The sequence below is a fragment of the Nothoprocta perdicaria genome, unplaced genomic scaffold (genome assembly GCF_003342845.1).
Source record: "Nothoprocta perdicaria isolate Ctin4 unplaced genomic scaffold, notPer1 scaffold_14, whole genome shotgun sequence".
In the NCBI taxonomy this organism is placed as follows: domain Eukaryota; kingdom Metazoa; phylum Chordata; class Aves; order Tinamiformes; family Tinamidae; genus Nothoprocta; species Nothoprocta perdicaria.
The window spans coordinates 957,109-976,498 of NW_020454538.1; the positions used below are offsets into that span (position 1 = coordinate 957,109).

At 44.3% G+C, this 19,390-nt stretch overlaps 2 protein-coding genes and 1 non-coding gene across 3 annotated transcripts in view; 1 reads left to right on the forward strand and 2 right to left on the reverse strand.

Annotated features, from left to right (window-relative positions):
• Positions 1–894: 894 nt before the first annotated feature.
• Positions 895–18,447, reverse strand: PTCD3 (pentatricopeptide repeat domain 3). Its single transcript, XM_026034199.1, has 24 exons — positions 18,376–18,447; positions 17,490–17,539; positions 16,486–16,525; positions 15,542–15,587; positions 14,956–15,024; positions 13,767–13,871; positions 13,283–13,406; positions 12,120–12,229; positions 11,280–11,353; positions 10,749–10,836; positions 10,564–10,624; positions 10,186–10,268; positions 9,436–9,580; positions 8,515–8,565; positions 7,753–7,836; positions 6,733–6,761; positions 6,132–6,235; positions 4,882–4,960; positions 4,699–4,789; positions 4,153–4,238; positions 3,520–3,668; positions 2,669–2,710; positions 1,982–2,140; positions 895–1,339 (listed from the first exon to the last, which is right to left on the reverse strand). Exons 1-24 carry the CDS (start codon positions 18,420–18,422, stop codon positions 1,273–1,275), a joined length of 1,983 nt encoding a protein of 660 aa, XP_025889984.1. The 5' UTR covers positions 18,423–18,447; the 3' UTR covers positions 895–1,272.
• Positions 10,346–10,487, reverse strand: LOC112943121. The gene has a single exon (XR_003248531.1). It is a non-coding gene; the product is annotated as a small nucleolar RNA SNORD94 (small nucleolar RNA).
• A 464-nt stretch (positions 18,448–18,911) lies between the features above and the next one.
• POLR1A (RNA polymerase I subunit A) overlaps positions 18,912–19,390 on the forward strand; it is a 31,117-nt gene continuing 30,638 nt past the window's right edge. Inside the window, exon 1 of the mRNA XM_026034130.1 lies at positions 18,912–19,089. Within this exon, the coding sequence (XP_025889915.1) occupies positions 19,013–19,089 (77 nt within the window). The 5' untranslated portion in view covers positions 18,912–19,012. The remainder of the gene's footprint in view (positions 19,090–19,390) is intronic.

A 19,390-nucleotide genomic window follows, 5' to 3' on the forward strand; every position in this document is an offset into this window, starting at 1 on the left:
CCCCTCTACTCAGCCCTGGTGAGGCCACATCTGGAGTACTGCGTCCAGTTCTGGGCTCCCCAGTACAAGAGGGATGTGGAGCTGCTGGAGAGAGTCCAGCGCAGGGCTACCAGGATGATCAGRGGCCTGGAACATCTGCCCTGTGAGCAAAGGCTGAGGGAGCTGGGTCTGTTCAGGCTGAAGAGAAAAGGCTGAGAGGGGACCGGATGAGTGTCTATAAATACCTCAAGGGAGTGACAAACTGGAGCACCAGAAGTTCCACAAGTTAAGGAAAAATTTCTTGGCAGTGAGAGTGACAGAGCCCTGGCACAGGCTGCCCAGAGAGGCTGTGGAGGCTCCTGCTCTGGAGATCTTCCAAACTCGCTTGGATGCAGCCCTAGGCCATGTGCTCACAGTGACCCTGCRTGTGCASGAGGGTTGGACTCCAGCTGGTCTCTAACGGTCCCTTCCAGTCCTTATGTATTCTATGATTCCTTGCACAGAGCTAAAGCTGTAGCTCCCTGCCTGGGACCATGGTTTAATGCCCAGCTGAAGGAACACGGCTGCCCTGGCACTTCCAGCCAAACTGCCTTGGCCAAGACCTGCAGGAGTCTCTGACAGGCTCAGAACAGAGGTTTACAGCAGCATTGGAAGAAACTGCAGGAACTTTATCCTCTCACAGAGCAGTAGCAAGGCTTTCTATAACAAATATTTTTAGCTAAGGAAGTATTAGCTGTATTTTAATGGCAGACGCTTAAAGGGATGTGGTGTCCATCGACACAGAGGCCAACACTTATTTCCAGGACAGCTTTAAGCCCTGCAGGCTGAAGCCTGTCCCAGAACACTCCAGAGGCAGCCTAGGTCCCACAGCCCGCAAGGAAGAAAGGCACAGGTGATTCCTGCTACGATCACTCGCACTGTTTATGTACAGAGTAAGTTTATACAGAATAAGTTCATCCTCTTAGCCCCAGCAACCGTGATCCCACCCGTGCACGTGCTGAGCAGCCTGCAGGCAGCAGCGCCTGCCCGGGAGCTCCCCAGGCTGCCGCCGTGCAGCAGCGGTTGCATCTTGTACGCTGTGACGCACAAGATCCCACCTGGATGATCCCAGCCATATTCCAGGCTTTGGAGRGCATCCAGGCAGGCGGCTCCTGGCTGGGGGAACTTCCCACACCAGAGCGGTGGGAGCTGCAGTGCACGTAGGAACTGGGGAGGCRCGGGAGGCTGCAGCGCAGTCCAGGCCACTGCACAGAGCAGCTCCCAGTTTTCCCAAAGGGAAGGCAGGAGGGACAGCTATTCACTGTCACTGTCGCTGCTGTCACTGCTGTCGCCATCCACCTGGATACTCTCCAGCACCGTCCTGTAGGTGGAAAACAATAGAGACCAGTGACCTGGTGCAAACTTCAGCTTGAAGCCAAGGACAAAACACAAGGAACGTGAGGAGCTGTCTGGTGGCACCGCTCTCATATGACAGGTTGCTCCAGGTTTGGCAGGGGGGCATCCAGCTCCTTTCCAGAAGGCAGGACAGATGAGGGGCAGCTGCCAAGACTGMTGGAATTTGCATTTCCTCATTCCCTGGAGCAGACGGGCAGCTCCCAAGCTGCAGCACCTCATGGTGCTGGCCCAGGGTCTGGGTTTGCATCAGCAACAGAGCAGCCGTGTGCTGGGTACCGTGGTGCTCAGAACCTGCCCCTCGGCCTCCCTGGCCCCACACAGACACTCACGAAGGGGCCCGAGGACGACTGTTCTCGAGAGGAAGCAGGGACCAGAGTGGGGCGCTGGGATCAGCTCCAAGGATGGAGCTACTGCCCTCCCAGGCAGGCTGGCACCAAACACCGAGGGAGTTTTTGCAAGTGAACCCAAGCACAGGGACTGTCAGCACAGAGGGCAGCGTTCACGGACACAGACCCTTCGGAAAGCCAGGGCTGTCCTTGGGAGAAAAGCCACAGCAAAGGAACCACCACCCCTGCACCACCCCTCGAGCAGGACTGCTCCAACTTACTTCTGCTTTTCAGAGAGGTCAAACTCCTGCTCTGTTCTGCTTTTGAGCTTCGGAGTTGAAGGGAGGCCGAAGGAGGCTGCCAGCTCTACCAGCTTGATGGCCTCCTCGGGGCAGTTGGTTTGCCTGGCACAGGTCAGGAACTCATCCATCACCTGCTCGCTGCGAGAGCAGCAAGAGAAAAGAGAACAGGAATGTTCCACGGGACCCTCAGCAGGGGCTTTGGAGAGGGAAAGGAGGTGACAGATTTTCAGGTCACTCARTCAGCCCAACTCTTCTCCTACCAGGGCTGTTGGGAATTTTACTTTGCTGCAGACAAATCTGGGAATCCTCCTGCAACCCAAAAGCAGGACCTTGCTCTGCGGCACAGAGGCAGACACTGCTCAGAGTCAGGATCTTACCCCTGCAGCAGCCTAAATAACCCATCTCTGCAGCCCCCGTGTGAGACCCTGCCCCTCTTTTATGGGGCTGGCAGAAGGAAGCACCAACAAAGCAACCACCACTTCAACCATCATCTGCACCTCTGTCATGCTTGAGATGCAGGAGGATCTCAGGACATTTGTATGAGTTGAACCAGGCCCCCGTGCTCGCAGGGACAAACACAACTGCACGTTAGCACACGCAGGGCACTGASATTCAGATGCCTCCTTGTTCACTCAGCACGGGAAGTCAGAGCCCAAATGTACTCACGTGGGGATCCTATTGATTTGCTGGAAATGCTCCATCACGGTCCTGTTCAACAGACGAAAACAGAAAAAAAAAATAAATAACTAAAAGAGAGAGGCAGATCTCTTGTAMAAACACCTTCTGCCTTGCCTACGCTCACAGACGCAGTGTAAAACCATTACAACAGTATGTTAGCTGTAGTAATTTCTACTACATAAAAAATAGTGTAGCTAGTGAGAGTTCTAATTTAGAATTCACCTATTTTTAAGGAGGTACTTGCCACTTCTTAGTTCCAAATGAATCAGTGCAAAGACATTATCTGTATTTAATGGCAAATGGGTCATAACCCAAAATTTGGGACTAGATATTTCAATCAGTATTCTGAATTGAAAGCAAGTAAGACAGAAAATTCTTGCTTCTAAGTTCTAAAGAGTTCTAAAATACTTTTCTTTACAGTATTAGTGTTAACTGTAGTTAGAAGTTTAATTAAAACTTTAAACTCTTAAGGAGTTCTAAAAATTAGAAATTAGGAAGTTCTAGGAAATCAGCAGCATGTACAAGTGATAAGCAGCCCCTGCCCTGCCCGGAGCAGCTGCAGGACGCTCCAAGCCAGTTGCTACATTTACTTGTAAATCAATTTATACAACGGGAAGCTGCAACTCGGTGCCAAGAATGAACAGCCAAATTAAGATGACTCTCCCTTTATCCCTCCAGTCAATGACATTCCCAGCAGGACTTACTCCCTGCTGTTGTCTGCACTGGTGTCCCAAAGCAGTCGCTCATTAGCTTCTGATTTTCGTGATTACAGCTTGAATTACAGTGTGAACAAGGGAATTACAGTGTGGACTTGGGGCTCCGGGGGGCCGCATCCGTACCAGGCATCCTGGGTCCTGCCAGCCCTGGAGAAGAGCACGACGACGTGGCCCAGGGCGCTGCCCGACCATTGCAGCGGCGCCTGCTCCCTCCCGCTCTGCTCGTGGGCAGCTTTAATGTCTTCAGCACACTGGGCAAATGCCAGCTGGGTCTGTAAAAGATTAGGCTGTCAGCGCCCAATACATTTGCAACAGGCTCCTCTTTTAAGCCCTTGGAATAATGTAAACTTCTGCCTTTGCATCATTTACATCTGTAAATTAACAGTGGTTCCTCCCAGACAGCTCTGGTGGGAGAGCCAGCCCTGCAGGGGACACAAGCCTCTCATCCTGCTCAGTTTGAGCAGCCGGTTACTGCAATGACTTTTGCACTCCGCATTCCCAACAATGTGCTAAGCTCTGGCTGAACAGCCCCTGTGGCTGGATTCCTTCCCAAACTCCTGGTTTGCAAGGAATTCTCTTCCTGTGTTCATCAGAGGTTTCTCAAAGGCCACATAAACTTGYGTGTCTGTATGGGTGTATGAACAGCAGTTGGAAGAGCACAACAAGAGTGACATGGGACAGTAACACAGCACCCGAACACTGTGTTTGTGCCACACTCAAACACAGAACACTCCTCTCCTTGCTGGGTGTTCTCACCTCTTCAGGGTGCCGCTCCCTGCTCATCAAAGACAAAAGCTCCTCCATCAGATCTTGTCTCCTGTTAAACCCCAACTGTTTGATATCTGCTCAGAGAAAGACAGCAGTCAGCAGCATATCCTCCGTGGGCTAAATCCTTTAGTTGCATTCTTGTTTCCCCTTCTAATGGTGTAAAAAACAGGCAATGAACTGACACTAAACCTGGGCTGCAGATTGAAGGCACTACTCCATTGAGGGGGGGGGTGGAATCAGTTTTCCAAGAGATAAGTATTAACCAGGACACAGCCTCCATCTATCTGATGTTTGCACCTCCAGCAAAAGTGACAGAAGTTCTGCCCTTCTCCACTACAAAAGCTCCACCTCTGCCCTACAGAAGGAAGCCCCTCAGGCCAGGACATTGGGAAGCCTCCAGGGACATGTTCACATCTTGAAGATGGGAGGAGAGCCACCCTTGTGGTCAMAGGCCCAAGAAGTCCCTCTTCCACCTCCCTCCCACTTCAGGCTCACAGTAACTTGGATCAAGCAGATGGCCGAGGATTCACCAACCTTTCCAAACGGAAGGGAGCACTTCCAAGTGGTTGGCTGCATCCAGAGCTTGAAGGAGGTCAAGTAGATTTCTAGGACTTGGATAGAAGAGCTGATGAAGGAAGACAGGGACTTTAGTCTGCTAGAACTGTACCGCTTCTCCATAGTAAACCTTTGCACTTGCTTGCACTATGGCACACTTACCGAAGGGGTCATTTCTTTGTACCACTTCAAGACAACGTCGATTTGTTCCATCATACACAGCAGGGAGAAGAATTTTGACCTGCAGGAGAACAAGAGTACTAATTATATTAACTGTTACATCAGCTGAGCCATACAGAAGCATTAGCAAATCACAGTGTTCTGATCAACTTTGTACTGAAGGTCATCACAAACTAATACAATTTAAAAAGCAGCACTATTTTTTGATGAAAAACCAACAATCCCGCGCACTTCAGGCTAAAACCAGGCAGCTGTCAGGGTTATTTAAAAACAGGCCACTGCCTTTCACAGTTTCTGCAAAACACAACCTTTCTACCTGACACTGGGTTTGAGGTAATATGAACCCCTCTCAAACACAACTGAAAGTAAGCACTTAACCTGTTAATTATCCTGATAATTTAAACCTGGCTACTTGCTGCATTTCATAGCACAAGCTTGGGACTTTTTGACAATAAACAGAACAGGAAAACAATTTCTTTATACCAAGAAATTATTTTGCTTTATTTACCTGCAAGATGAAGTCAGATCCCATGAATTACCCCACAAGTTTCACCTTATTTCGGTGATACTATTTTTTCATGATTTTATCAAAGTGCCTCTAGTCCCACTGCTCAAACTGGCTTTTCTTCAGGCCAGGTCAGTATCAGTTCAAGCACTTAATTATGCTCCGTGRGTGCACTCATTAAGATGCTTAGGATGGCAAACTTACATTATCAAATGGCAGAATTCCTTGGAGTTGGGTGTCTAACCACTCCTGCCTGCAAACTGCAACAGCAGCCAGCCAGCCAGGTTTGACCTGTGTTCCATTTCAGGAGGAAATTTCATTTCGGATTAGGAGCCCATGGTAATACTAAGTGGACAACAGAATTGTAGAGAATACAACTGGCCAGGTGAGRATTAAGTTAGACTGAGGCAGAGAAAGGGCTGGGTACAGGTTTCTGTTCCCTCCCTGCTCTCTTGGCAGCAGGAGAGCACAAGARACCTCTAAAGAGGCACCACTTTAAACACTGAGTTTAACAGCCATCTAATTTCAGGCTCGCACATCCTTCTTTTATGAACTTCCAGCTTAGGAAAGGTCCTACCTGTTCTTCAGAGGAATTTTGTTATTTAACTCCTAAATTGCACATACAGCAGCTAGCTGATGTTCAACACCACACCCTACCACACGGTGCTTCTATTCAAACCAACAGCTGCACTACAYGGATACCAAAAATCAGCTGCACTTCACTTACCAGTAGGCATGTAACCGATCCATGTCTAAGAATTTCCAGTTGTCTCCTTTCTCCATTGATTTATTTAACCTATAGGCAAGCTTGATATCCTTAAGATCGCAGCACTGGAATAAACCAGATTTTTAAAGCTACTAAGTAAAGTAACATTCAATACATCCTTCTTAGACTCAGCTTCACACATATAAGAGCAGAAAGCAAACAATTGTAACAGGGTGCAATTCAGTGCAATGACTGACTAGGGATTTTCTTCAGCTAAGACAGAAACGTGCGATTGTCCCAGAGGGCAAAATTAAGAGCTGCCCTCCCACCTCAGCACAGGGTTTGAGAAGCTGCAGTGTGACTGGCAGCAGGTGACAGGGCACAAGGAAACAGGGACTTGTGCATGTATCAAAGTCACATGGATTAGCAGTTTGGCAGGAATCAAGGAATGAAATACAGACTAAGGGAGACAAGTTACAGGAGGTGACAAAGCGATGTGAAATAGGAGAAGATATTGGGAGCAGAAGCATTGATGGCAGGTTGGAAAACTCACAGGTGATTCCGAAATAGTTGGGAGAACTCAAAGGAAAATTCATTCTGATTGCAAGCAGCAGGTACTTACCACTTGCATAGCAGTGACAAAAAATCTGGCTGAAAGGAAAAAAGTGGAGTCTGTTTAAGTTTTCAGCTTTAAAAGGGGCATCAAGCAGCTCATTAACCAACCTGCCAGGGGACAGACAAGATATCCTCAATTAAGCTAAGCTCACAATATAGCTAATATCACAATATAGGGATCTTGACTTTATATTTAGAGACTTTGGCATGGTATGAATTTTGCTAACCAATATTCTGGAGGCAATTAATACCGCTGTGCTTTTAGAAACAGATTGAAACATACGCTCTGTTTAAGTTTAGACTCAAAGAGAGCTACATTTACCTGCACACTCCGCAGACTGTCATTCTCTTTGTCACACAGCTGCTTCTGTACGTACAGAAGTCTTATCCTAGGGTAAAGAGTGTACGTAGAGAGGGCAGCAAGAGCCCATGAGACTTGGAATATTCACAATTGACCCTTCCTACAGACTCAAGGCTGAATTTTGGAATACTGCTTTCCATAAAAGTTTTATTACATGTAATTTTCTGAAAAGGATTCAAAAGAACTAGTACAGTAAGGTGCATCACACTGCAGTCTCATCACCAGAAATGCATCATTATATCGCAGCTGCCAGCAGATGCTTTTCCTTAGAACAGTGTTGTGAACAGCTTTGTGTTTTTTACTGCACAGAACACACTGCAGTGCTCACAGGGCAACCACCTATGACCACCACAGAAGCCAACATGCCTCTGCACACACCTGTGGGCACTACCTTTTTTTTTTTTTTTTTTTTTTTTTTTTTTTTTTTTTTTTTGCTCTCCACCAAAGCTTCAGGTCTAATTCTAAAAATATTAAAGTATCATGTTTACTTCACACAGAAATGATGTTACAGCTTTTTTTTTTTTTTTTTTTTTTTTTAGGTCTCCAAAAATTATTAGAAGGGGAAGATTTACACAAGCTCCACATAGTCTCTCTGGCTGGTAAAACTACTTGAAAATCCTTACGGATCTTTTACACCCTTGCTTATAAAAAGGAGGTTATTGGTACCATCATCTGGGTCCTGGGGAGTGAAACTCCTGTTTTCCACTTCTTCTAGTACCTCTGTGATGATGGCTGATGGACGAAGCTCAACTGCGGGACAAAAAGACAAGCAACATCACATCTCACTTGCTCTATGTGCTTCATTCAGTAAAGAACTACAGGGTGCAAATATACCACGGAAAAGGAAACATGCTCTGCAAACAGGTGGCAAGATTCTGCTTTCTGTAATTCCCCACTTATCACTCAAATCCAGCTGCAATTTTATTAGCACTAGAAGTTGCCAGACTTCTGTATCATAACAACTGTATCTATTTTCTTCCTGTGCCCAAGGACTTGTGGCCACTGGATTTGCAAGATTCAGGTTCTCGCCCTTCCCTGCAATGGTGCTTCAGGACAGCTTCAAATCACAGAACAGTTCCCCATAAGGCAGAATCTCCCTACAGTTTCTTCCCTGTGAGTGGGGCAGGCTATACAATCACATGTGTACTAGGCAGACTTGTGCAGCATTTCCCTGTCAATTTTGAGGCCACGAATGGAAATAGGATTTCTTTCCAGTTCCACCATCCCTCAGAGCACAAGGACTCTCCTTTGCCTATAAGAGGTTGGATCTTCTGCAGCTTTTTCTTCACTCAGGTAGGATCAGCCAGCATGGATTGGAATTACACACATAAGTTGTTTATAAAGTCGTTTATCAATATCCATAACATTTGGGAAACATTACAGAAATTAAACCGGACATATCCACATACAAGCTCATATTGCACATACCAGTTCTATAAAATATGGAGAGAAGATGCTCGTACGTTGCAAGGCTGGGTTCTGAAAAGCAAGAACATCAGAGTCACTTCAGCATCCTTGGTGAGCTTTATGCCTGAGCTCTCCTTCCCCATCCTCAACCCTTCCAGTTAGACAAGTGCCTAATTCATTCCACCATCTCTTACAGCTTCCATCCAACTGCTGGACCTGACCTCACACACACGAGAGGACTCCCAGGGACTGACCAGCAGCTGGGATATCATATGGCAATGGGGCAAGCAGGCAAGCCTCTGTGTTTCAAATAAACTGCACAAACATTTCATCACTAGCTTTCCACTCTGCTCAGGAACAGACCTCTACTACAGCAACATGCCCACGACCAGGACAAAGCACTTTCTACAACACAGAACAAATTGCAGATGTTCCCTATCTCTGAAACAGCGAACTGATACCATAAAAAGAAAAAAAAAAAGTAATTTAGAGTAATAAAAGTTGGTTTTTTTTCTTCCTCCTGTACAAATGTAGATATACAACCCTGAACTCAATTTGGTAGCTTGTGAACTACATCTCCTTGCTATGCAGGAAGCAAGCTGACTCAGCTGCCTGTTGTGATTGTATATTTATATTAATCACTATTTCTGCTGCAGTAGCACAAGAAGGATCCAGCTAAAAAAAAAAAAAAAAAAAGCAGAAAAGACCAGGACCTGCTCCTCTACTGCATGAACTACGGATAGTACCTGTAAATACAGGTAATATTGTAATGACAGAGAAGCTCATAACTAGAGAGCCTTAAATACCATAGACTTTAACATGCACTGCCAAACGCTTTTATTTCTTCTCTAGAGGTAGAAGTGATTGTGTTTGCTGTTGAACTCTCTTAAATTTGCTGTTTTGGAATTGGCACTGGAGTAACAGCCACCCTGCTCCTCTTACCTATATCAAGCGCTTTCATTTCCTTTACTACTGATAAAGATACGCTCCTGCCCACGCCACCACATCTCCTCAGAGTCTTCAGCACAGCATTAAAAGTTAGCACATTAGGTTGCACCTCCTGTTGAACCATGTGATTCAGGAACTCCTGAAACAAATAAAAATAGCCCAAACCCTCAGTATTTCATGTTACAGATCAAAGCATTTTTTCAATCTTCCCCTATAAGTAAATGACTCTGCCCCAGCACACGACTTAGTAAAGGGAATACTATCTCAGCTTCAGTTGAGCTAATCAAGAATTGGAACTGCACAATTAAATTACTTMAGCAGCACTTGAAGACTTTTATTTAGCATGCCAATAAGAGTTTTACATTCACCAGTTTCCTTCCCTRATGTTAGCACTTTAGAACTGGAAACTCTAATGCTATCCCCCAAATTCCATTTCCATCACACCACCTGTAATTGTATTTTAGATAAGAGTTTTTAACTAAAAATGCTTTCTTCATCTCCCTACCTAATTTCCCAGTCCCTTTTCTTTCTGGGCAGTGCTTGGATCAATTGTGTTCTTAAATTGCACATTATTTTATGCAAGCACGGGTTTGATTTTGCACATTTTYGACTCTTTCTTAGTGATTAGTTTGCATGTCTAAATTGGTGTACTTCCTATGCAGCAATAGTTTAAGATAAGTAGAAGATCCTTTTTGTAGCATTAGACTTGTAACAGCTGCCAATTTTTGCCCTCTGCCTCCTTACCTTGACTAATTCCCATCTCTCTATGAACTTCTCCTTCAGATACGGGACTGCTGTAATCAGTGCATTGAAAGTGTGCACATCAGCTGGAAAAAGAATAGGATAATTAATTTTAATTGATAACTAAATCCTGCAGGGAATGTTCTAACACGCTTGTTCTAACATGGCTCAGTTCCTGGCGAAGTTCTCATGCAAACACCTTTCCAGAGAGCCAGCCACACGCCAGCTGCACTGAATCAGCAATTTGCATTCAGCTCCCATGATCTAGCTGAGGTCCGTACCCCTGCGCCAATCATCATGGCCATGGAATGAGTAAATATGTACCCCAAAATGGGCTTCTGCTACTTAGAAGACCCCAAATCTAAACCAAGACACACACACCTTTATGCCTTTCATTCAGCAACTCCACGTACATATCATAGGCTTTAGCAGGAGCTCCATGCTGGAAATAAATAAATAAATAAATAAATAAATAAATAAATAAAAACAAACCACTGGCAAACTCTTTGTCTATGTGAGATTTCATATGCTGAGAAAAGCCTCCCAGGCTTGAAGGACAGTTTTACCTTCACCATCCCACGGATCATCGTGCAATAGGAGTGTGCATTTCTCTCTGGCATTATCTTAAAAATCCTTTCAGCATCGCACTCCTCCCTGGATTCAAGAAACAGACTGCATGTCAAAAAATGCAGTAAAAGACACCTTTAGGAAAAGAGTTTAACATACAAAGCAACTGGTTGCACTTCTAAGGACTGACATTGAAGCATATTAGTCTTTCCACATTAAAAGATTCCATAATCATTTACTGGACTTCCATCACCACCTTAAAAGGTAAACAAATACAGGTTTATTTAATAAGTATAACCTGTAAGCATGTCAACTAATTTTCAAATTCAATACAACAAAGGCAAAACTTTGGTGTATCATGGAATGCTTCCAAGATACAAGTCTGTAATCTATAAAGTTTGCTATCGACAGATCTGCACCTCTTTTAGAACGTTTTCTCATTTGCAAGTTGCCAAAAAGTCTTTAAACCTGTTTAATAATATATGCACACAACGCACTGAATACAGGATTATCAGAAGCATTTTCTCTACCTCCATACAAAACCAGATGAGTTCAAAGATTTTTGGAACCGCCTCTTTTGACTTGTCTCTTCTGCATTATTCTCCTGAAAAAAAAATTGTGGGAATGAAACCAAAGTGGAAATCAAAGTTGTGATTAAATATCAAATGACATGATTTGATCAAATGACATAACAGCAGCAACATGTATGCTGCAAAAGCTGGTTTAGTAGGAGTTAGGATAAAATGATTTCTATTGCAATGTTCAAGAAGCAAAATTTAGGTAAGAAAATTGTATTGTAAACACATTCAGATAAACACTGTTTATTAAACATGCTAACAAGACAAGTTGTATATGCCTTTTTTTTGTGTTAGTGGAAATTCTCAAACTGTATTACATAACCTATTAAACTACTTCTGGGTAAAGCGCTGATGGGGAAAAGAAGTATTTTACAAGGTCTATATGGCTGTACTCAATAAACTAATATTCCAATGTCATACAAGGAACTCCCCCCGCCCCCTCGCCCCCGATCTCATTAAAACTCAGCTGTTAGTGTTCAGACAGGAAGAAAAAAAATTCTAGGGTAGCTGAACTACACTAGAAAAAGTAGAAGTTGCCTTTGCAGGTGAACTATAAAAACATGACCGCCCCTGGGAAACAGCTATTTAAACTGGCAGTGTTTCAGCTGTTAAATTCAGCTTTAGGGAAACTACTAGATCAGACAGAGAGAACTACAAAAAAGACACCCCTTCTAAGATATAGCGTCTGATCAACTCACCTCATCTTCCAGGGAGCCACAATATATAAATCTCAATATCACCTCACAACACTTCTATATAAYTTAGGTCAGAAATAATACTTTTTTTCCATACCTCTGGTTCTTCCAAATCTCTTTTTTGTTCATCCGGTTCTTCCTTAGCATCTCCATAGAAACACAACAAATCTAAAAGACTGTTTGTGGTCTCTAAAGATACAGGGGTACCTATACGAGGAAAAAAAAAAAAAAAAAAAAAAGAGGATGCACAAAAGTTGCAAAGAAAGTAGAGAATTAACTCGACAGCATGTTAGCACGCTTTTGGATGCCAAATTAAGTCACTTTGCTCTTTTCTGACAAAGTCAGGCATAAAAGTATTCTTTAACAAATCTATTTTCAGAAACACTTTTTACACTGAACTAGACTACCCTTTTTCACACTGATGCCACTTAGAGAATTGGAAAGAATGGAGTTTTGCTGAACAAGTGGTAAAGGGGAGGAGCAGCTGGCAACCAAGAGCGACAAGTAACCAAAGCCTAAAGTCAACAACTGAAACTTCAAATGCTTTTCATAACTACTCACTGAGTAGAACTGCTTGTGAATATCACTGGGTAAATACACTCCTACAAGAAGTGTTAAACCCAACAAGTGAAAGAATGGTTTGATGGAAGATACCATATGCTTCCATACACTAGGCCATGTGAGAAATCTCAACTATCTTCAGAGGCTCTAGCTGTTAAGAGTTTTCTGTTGCTTCCTCCTCACCCAATATGCTACTGCACAAGAGCCTGCTCTGGCAGACTATTATTCACCCACACTGCATCCACTCTTGACAGGTCTTGCTTTGCCCTACCACAAATTTTATCACTTGGAAATAAAAAAATAAATCAACACCATACCATTCACTGTGCAATCAGCAGAACTCTACCATACTACCAAAGTAATGTGGCAGGCAGCCCTGCACAGGGAGGACTTACTAATTTTGCAAAACCTGTTCACCAGAACAGTCAGCAGAGAGTCAGCAACATAATCCTGAAACTGCCTCTGAAAAASGCCTAGGTCTCCATATGTGCTATGGATGAAGTTGTACTGAGCAAGGAGGAATTTTCAGCATGGCTTAGACCAGGTGCCTTCACAGAAAAATTCAAACAGAGAAGCTGAGCATAAACTCATGCAGTGTTCACAGTGACTAACTCATATGAGGATATGCCAGTTAACATATCATTCCTCAGCACAATGTAAATGAACCTCCAGCTTAAAATCTTGCAGCTGAGCACATACCTGCTTGCAGGAGCTGATCAAAGAGGTCCACAGAAGCTTTCACTTTTCTGAGGTGGATACGCTCCTTCAGAGCTGCCTTGCTCACTCCTTCAATTTGAGGTGTAGTAATCTCAGGCATTAAACACTGAAAGCAAACAGCAAAAGTTAAACAGATGTTTAGGCCTTTCCAAAGCCAAAACAGTAAACAGATGTGTTTATTCTTCACTTGATAATATGCTATTTTACCTCCTGGCTCCCCCAGCCTAGCTGCAATAGTCACTTGGTGATAAAGGAACACACATCCTGATTTCTCACTTTTTATAAAGAGCTCTAATTCCTAAGCCAAAATGTTCACTTCAGAAATACTCTAAAGATATAGCACGTCTTTCATAGATGTCTACAAAACAGTTAATAAAATTATCCTACTACATTAGCCTGAGTCTTACAAGTCATTTCACTAACTGACAAAGCACAGAAGAGATGAAAAGGAAATRCAGCATCTTACGGGTATGTTAGGCTCTGCAGTAATCTTGTCAAAATATTGAGGAAATTCCTTAATAATGTACTTGGCAGCATTTCTCCCAGACTCCTTCGCCAACGACAGCAGACGCTACACAGGAAAAGACAGGAATTCAATGGAGAAACACACAACTAAAGCTAAATGAGTCTGAGAACGACTAAAAGGTTTCTGAATATTCTGAGGAGACCAGGTTTAATTCATTCTTTCTCTTCAGCTCTTGGGAAGAGCATGCAGATGACAATGGTCCAGATAAACATTCAAATGTTTATGATAATTTCTTTAAATGAGAAYGCAATTGTCTTCTCCATGACAGAACTTCACTCCTTGACTTAGTCTCAGACACACATCTAAGAGGTCGCACAACTACTGCCAGCTCAAAGTCTTTTCTCTTCAGAAATAAAGCACCAGGCAACTTCTCTCCCTGTCTGTCATTTCCCAAGAGTGTCATTAGCATCACCCAAATCTCATTCCCTCCTTTTCCTCAAGTTCTTAAGTTAGACTCTTCCTCCTGCCCTCCTTTTCAATTCTGTTTTCTTCTGCTTCAGCTTCATGCTCTTTCATCTTAGATAAAGACAACACCAGGAGAAAAATCCTTCTCTTTCTGTTCTCAACTAAATAGAACTAAATTATAAAACAGCTGTCCTGTGGTAACATTAAACTTCCTGCATCTTGCACAGGACAAATAACTAAAWACATGTAGTCTATATAGCAACATACATTTCAGTAGTGAATCTATGCATTCCAGTTCACAAACTTGAGTTAAATTAAATCAAATTGCAAGGGTAAAATCTCAGCACTTGCACCACAGTATCTTCACGTTCTGTATCYAAGGTATATAAATAATAACCTAAAACATTCCTTTTGGGGTTTGGGTTTATTTACTGGACTAGCATTGCAGAGAAGTGGAATAGTCAAATGGCAGGCCACTAACCACAGGACTATTAACAAAGCTGGAGCAGTTGGCAGCTCTCTCTAAGGGCGGGGTGGGGAAAGGACAATTTTGCCTTTTTTGCCTTTTTTTTGGTTATCCAGAAAATCTATGAGTTAAAACATACATAGACAAAAAAAAAAAAAAAAAAAAAAAGATTTCAYATTATTTTATAATTAAAGCAAAACTACAGTTCTCATAGTATGGCGGGAAGAAACTATCAAAGATCTGAGAAAAATTACTTACAGAATTGGCTGTGTTTCTGGGCATAAGGAAAGGGTCATCCTGGAACATGTAATGAGCAGCAGTAGGATCCTGCAGGAAGGAGAATAATTCAGGGTTCAAAGGCTTACAGTTGTGCTGCACACCTATCACACTGCCCCATGCAATTTAAGGAACAATGAACATTTCAGCATTTCCATCTTCACCACAGCTTGATGTCCACATACAAAACAAGTGTCACTCCCTCTCTCTCCTTCTCTCTCACCAAAACAAAGCGGTGAGTCTCCTGGAAATGGCTTTAAGAGCACCTTCTCCACACACACACACACACACATGCAGGCAAACACAATGATCACAAGAGGGTCCCTTACTGTAATATGACAAGCAATGCATATCCTGCAACTACCATAGTATTGGGTGAGCAGAGGGCACTTGTAGAGGAATTTTAGACACAGCACTTAGTAGTGAGCTAAGGTGAAAACCCTTTACTCTCAGATGTTAAAGTCCTGTTTTTCTTTTATGGTCAAAGCAGATATTAGATCATTTTAAATGACAGTCCAACRCATGAGATGGCAAACTCAACCCCCACAATTTTAACAGAAAAACCTACCCTGTTTACTGTAGAAGCCAGTGCTTGAAGAACTGCTAGCTTATCCCTAAAAAAGAAGGAGTTTTGATTAACGTTCCGTAATGGACTTTCAACCTTGTGCGTTACATTTCTTGCAAGCCAAATAAGGGATTAAAATAAAGACTTTCAGGAAAACCCCAAAAGTGTGCATGYTCCCTTTACCATCACTTCCTTCTTTGCTGTATATTATTAAAGGAAGAATAAAAGGCAGGGACAGAAAAGAATATGCTCAGAGTCCCTAAAGACTATTCCACCTCTTAATGCCAGTCTCTCTTCAACACAAATCTTGAATGAAAGTCTGGAATCTGGAATGATTTCACCAGATTCGTGTCCCTGCACATCCTTAAGACTTTGGCCATGTTTCAGGCAAATAGTGAATAGGCCTTTGAAAATCTTGAGAATGCAGCCATTTGCTCAGGAGGAAAAAGGAAAAACCAACAACTCCCTCAAACACACAAAGAATATTACATGACACCTGATGTGCAATGGCAGGGTACTATGTTACTAGGGCCTTTCACAGCCTTTTACACTGTTAATAACAAAAACAGAACCATGAACACATGGAATCACACATCCTAAGAAATACTGAGGTAAAATGAGCATAAATTTAAGCTAGCTATCTGACAAGTGAATCACCCTCATATGGATGAAAAATATCTGGAAASTAACCACATGAAAGTATACAAACCAGACAGTATTTTAAGAAGTAGGTGTCTTCCTCAAGCTAACACTCACTCTGTGTTAGAGATCTGTCCCGACAGATAGCAAGTAAGTATAAATAAGAATATTGTTGCAGCAGATAGTAATGCAGGACTCTCTTTGGTACCCCCCCCTTCAATCTTATGCATAAATAGATTATGTTTAGCTTTCTGACAATACGTTTTTTCCATGTTAACATTTTTTTCCAACAATAAACAAACACTTACCAGGTTTTCCTTCGTGGAAGCACAATTTCTTCTTGAGTAACTAAAAGAAACAATACTAAACTCATCAGTAAAAATCAACAAATATTCAAATAAAATGCTATCTTAACTTCATGGAAAACCCTCATTTAAAATAATACAGCTAAAAGTATTTATTAAGTATAGGTTTTAAAAATCAAATTCTGATGTAGTCCACAATTTACTGCAATATCAATTTAAAAGTTTGATCAAAAGACTAGCAGTCCTGGAGTCAGAATCTGTGCCAAATAATCTTTTCTGCATTAAACAAATTGTATCCATYTACCCATCCAGATGTTCTCAGTTATCCTGAGGAAGTCTACCAGCTTGTGCCCAAATATTTTCTCCCCGTAGCTCCTTAGCTCAAGGTTTGCCACCTCTGCCTGCTTTCTTTCCTCCAGTTCAGCATGTCTGGATACTTTTGCAAAGCACCCCCCCAACATCCTGCTCTTACACTCTGACACCGATAGCTAACTTCTTTCAGCCACAAAAATCATTCTTCCCAGCTTATCAAAAATAAAAATAAAGGGACACCACAGTGAAGAAACTAGAAGTTGTCAGCAAAGCTGGTTAGCAAATCCACCTACAAAAGACTGCAATAGTTAAAATAAAGACACAGGAAAAAAAAGACCCAGGGTCTGCACAAGCACTTTTCCTAATGCCTCTGTATTATGCTTCCATGAGCTGTTACTGAATGTCAGTAACTTGTTTCCATGTGCAGCACTGCTCTATTTTCCACAAAACTTACAGCAGAATGACATTATGGGATATGGAGCAGAAGCAAGAGATTGCAGGAAGTGTCAYGTGCTAAAGAGGGAAATTCTTTGCTACTAGAAGTTGTCGCTATCAAAAGTTTTTCCAGTTACTCTTTGAAGCTGTGAAAACTTAAAAACAACTTCACTCAGGGCTACTAAAATCATAAAAATCTGGTTGTGTGGAGATACAAAAATAAACACACAAGAAAGAAGCTAGTAATTAAAGGATCATACCTTCTGGGTTTTCCACAGTCTTCTCTAGAGCTGTACTACTAGAAGAGTACCTACAAAAAAAAATCAGTTTTGAATTTCCTGGAGTATCATTAATTTTAAATCTTAACAGGGAAAGGTTATGGAAATGCTACACCGTGACCAGCCCCAATGTGTTACTATAAGTCTCCTATTTGATGTTTCTCTTAAAAGTCTCCTAGAGACAAGTGACTACTGAAAAAAACAAAAAGTCACRTTACATAAAGAAAAGAAAATTACAGATTTTAGTGGCATCAGTTTTCAAAAAAAAAAAAATGTATCTAAGAGTCCTGAATACAACTTTTCAGGACAATACAAACAATTAATTTTGCTTTTTAGAGTGAAGCTTAAGGCAGTCACTTTTCTTACATATTTTAGACAGGAACAGCATTCAATCAAACGAAAGACTCTGAGTAGGAGGCAGTGAAACCAGACACATCTTCGTCCAACTTTCCACTGCTTTCTATGGAGCTGAAAGGAGCGCACTGGCATAACAGTGGCCACGCAATGTCCGTCACTTCAACCACCTCCTGTTCCAGAGAGCAAAGCAGTCTCTCTGCCCTCAGCCCAGATTCAAGGGACACATCTTCACGTCTGTCCTGCAACTGCCCAACTCCTACTGCGTTACCATAAGCAAGAGCATGTGTTAAAACGCGTCTCCACTCCTGGAGCAGCCTAATGCTGGGCCATGGGCTGGGTCAAACCACGTGCCACGCAAGGCCCTGGTAAGGCCTCAGCACATGCTTCAAGGTTGGTCTCAACCCTGGGAGAGAAAAAGTTAGCACAGACTCACACCTGAGTGGCCTAAAGCCATGCAATCGTAGTCACTCATTTTACATTTTTTTCTGTATTTTGCAGCTATTTAACTTACAATTTATGGTTTTGACACCACAGGTGCTGCTTTGCCCATAGGCCCATTCAGGGCAGCAGAGGCCTTTTGCTCAAGAGGCCTTTGGCTCCCCCAACGCGCCTTTCCGCGGGGGTCGGCGCTAGAAACCGTTCAACGGCCCCAAAACGCACCCTACCCCCCAGAGCTCCCCCCGCCCCTGCCCTTCCCGCCCTGCCAGCGCCGCGCATGCGCGGAGCTGCCCGCGACCGCCGCGCGCGTGCGCAGAGTASCCGCCCGCCGCCACCCCGGCTGCGCCCCGCTTCCCGCCGCAATCCCCCCGGGGCCGCTTCCTCACAGCCCTACCGGCTCCGCTCCGGCGTCGCGGCGCCCCCGGCCTGCAGGCGCCACCGCCGGCCCAGCAAGCTCGCGTGCTGCCACGAGCGGCCGCCCAGCCGCCGCGCCGCCATGTCGGCGCCCGCGCAGTGCCGCGCCGGAAGTGGGGCCGATACCACCGCGCCTGCGAGGGGGGAGGTGACGTCACTCGGGCTCCCCCCACCCGCGTAGRGCGATGGTGTCGCCCGGCCCCGCCTCCCGCCGCTGCCTCTGGGAGTCGCGTGGTGCCGCCCGCGGCCCAGTCGCGCCGGTAAAGCGTTGAACGGTTCGGGCTTGCCTGTTCGCCATGAGGCCGCCGAAGGTGGTGCCGTGGCGGCGGCTGGTCCGGGTCTCCTTCGGCATGTACTCGGCCGACGAGATCAGGTGAGGTCGCGGCGCAGGGCCGCTTCCGCGCTTGGGGACGGTGGTGACTACAACTCCCAGCATGCCTTCGCGCGATCGCCAGCTTTACTCGGCGGGCAGCCCGTGCGCGGCATGCTGGGACATGTAGTCCGGCTGCGGCGTGGCCACTGCCAGCCGCTGACTTGGGGGGCAACTGGATTCCCCCCTAAAGTTGGCAGGGGCTGTGGGGCCGGCGGGGCCTAGGGAGGGGGGCTGTGAGATGCAGGGACCTGGAGGGTCCAAAAAAGCAGTTGGCTTCTTAATATACCAGCCACAGACTTGA

Coding starts and splice junctions, on each gene's coding strand:
- PTCD3 (XM_026034199.1), bottom strand. CDS start 18,422: ATGGGCCTATGGGCAAAGCAGCACCTGTGGTGTCAAAACCATAAATT. Junction 16,526..17,489: donor GACTGTGGAAAACCCAGAAG/GTATGATCCTTT, acceptor TGTTTCTTTTAG/TTACTCAAGAAGAAATTGTG. Junction 13,872..14,955: donor CCAGAAACACAGCCAATTCT/GTAAGTAATTTT, acceptor TTTCCTGTGTAG/CGTCTGCTGTCGTTGGCGAA.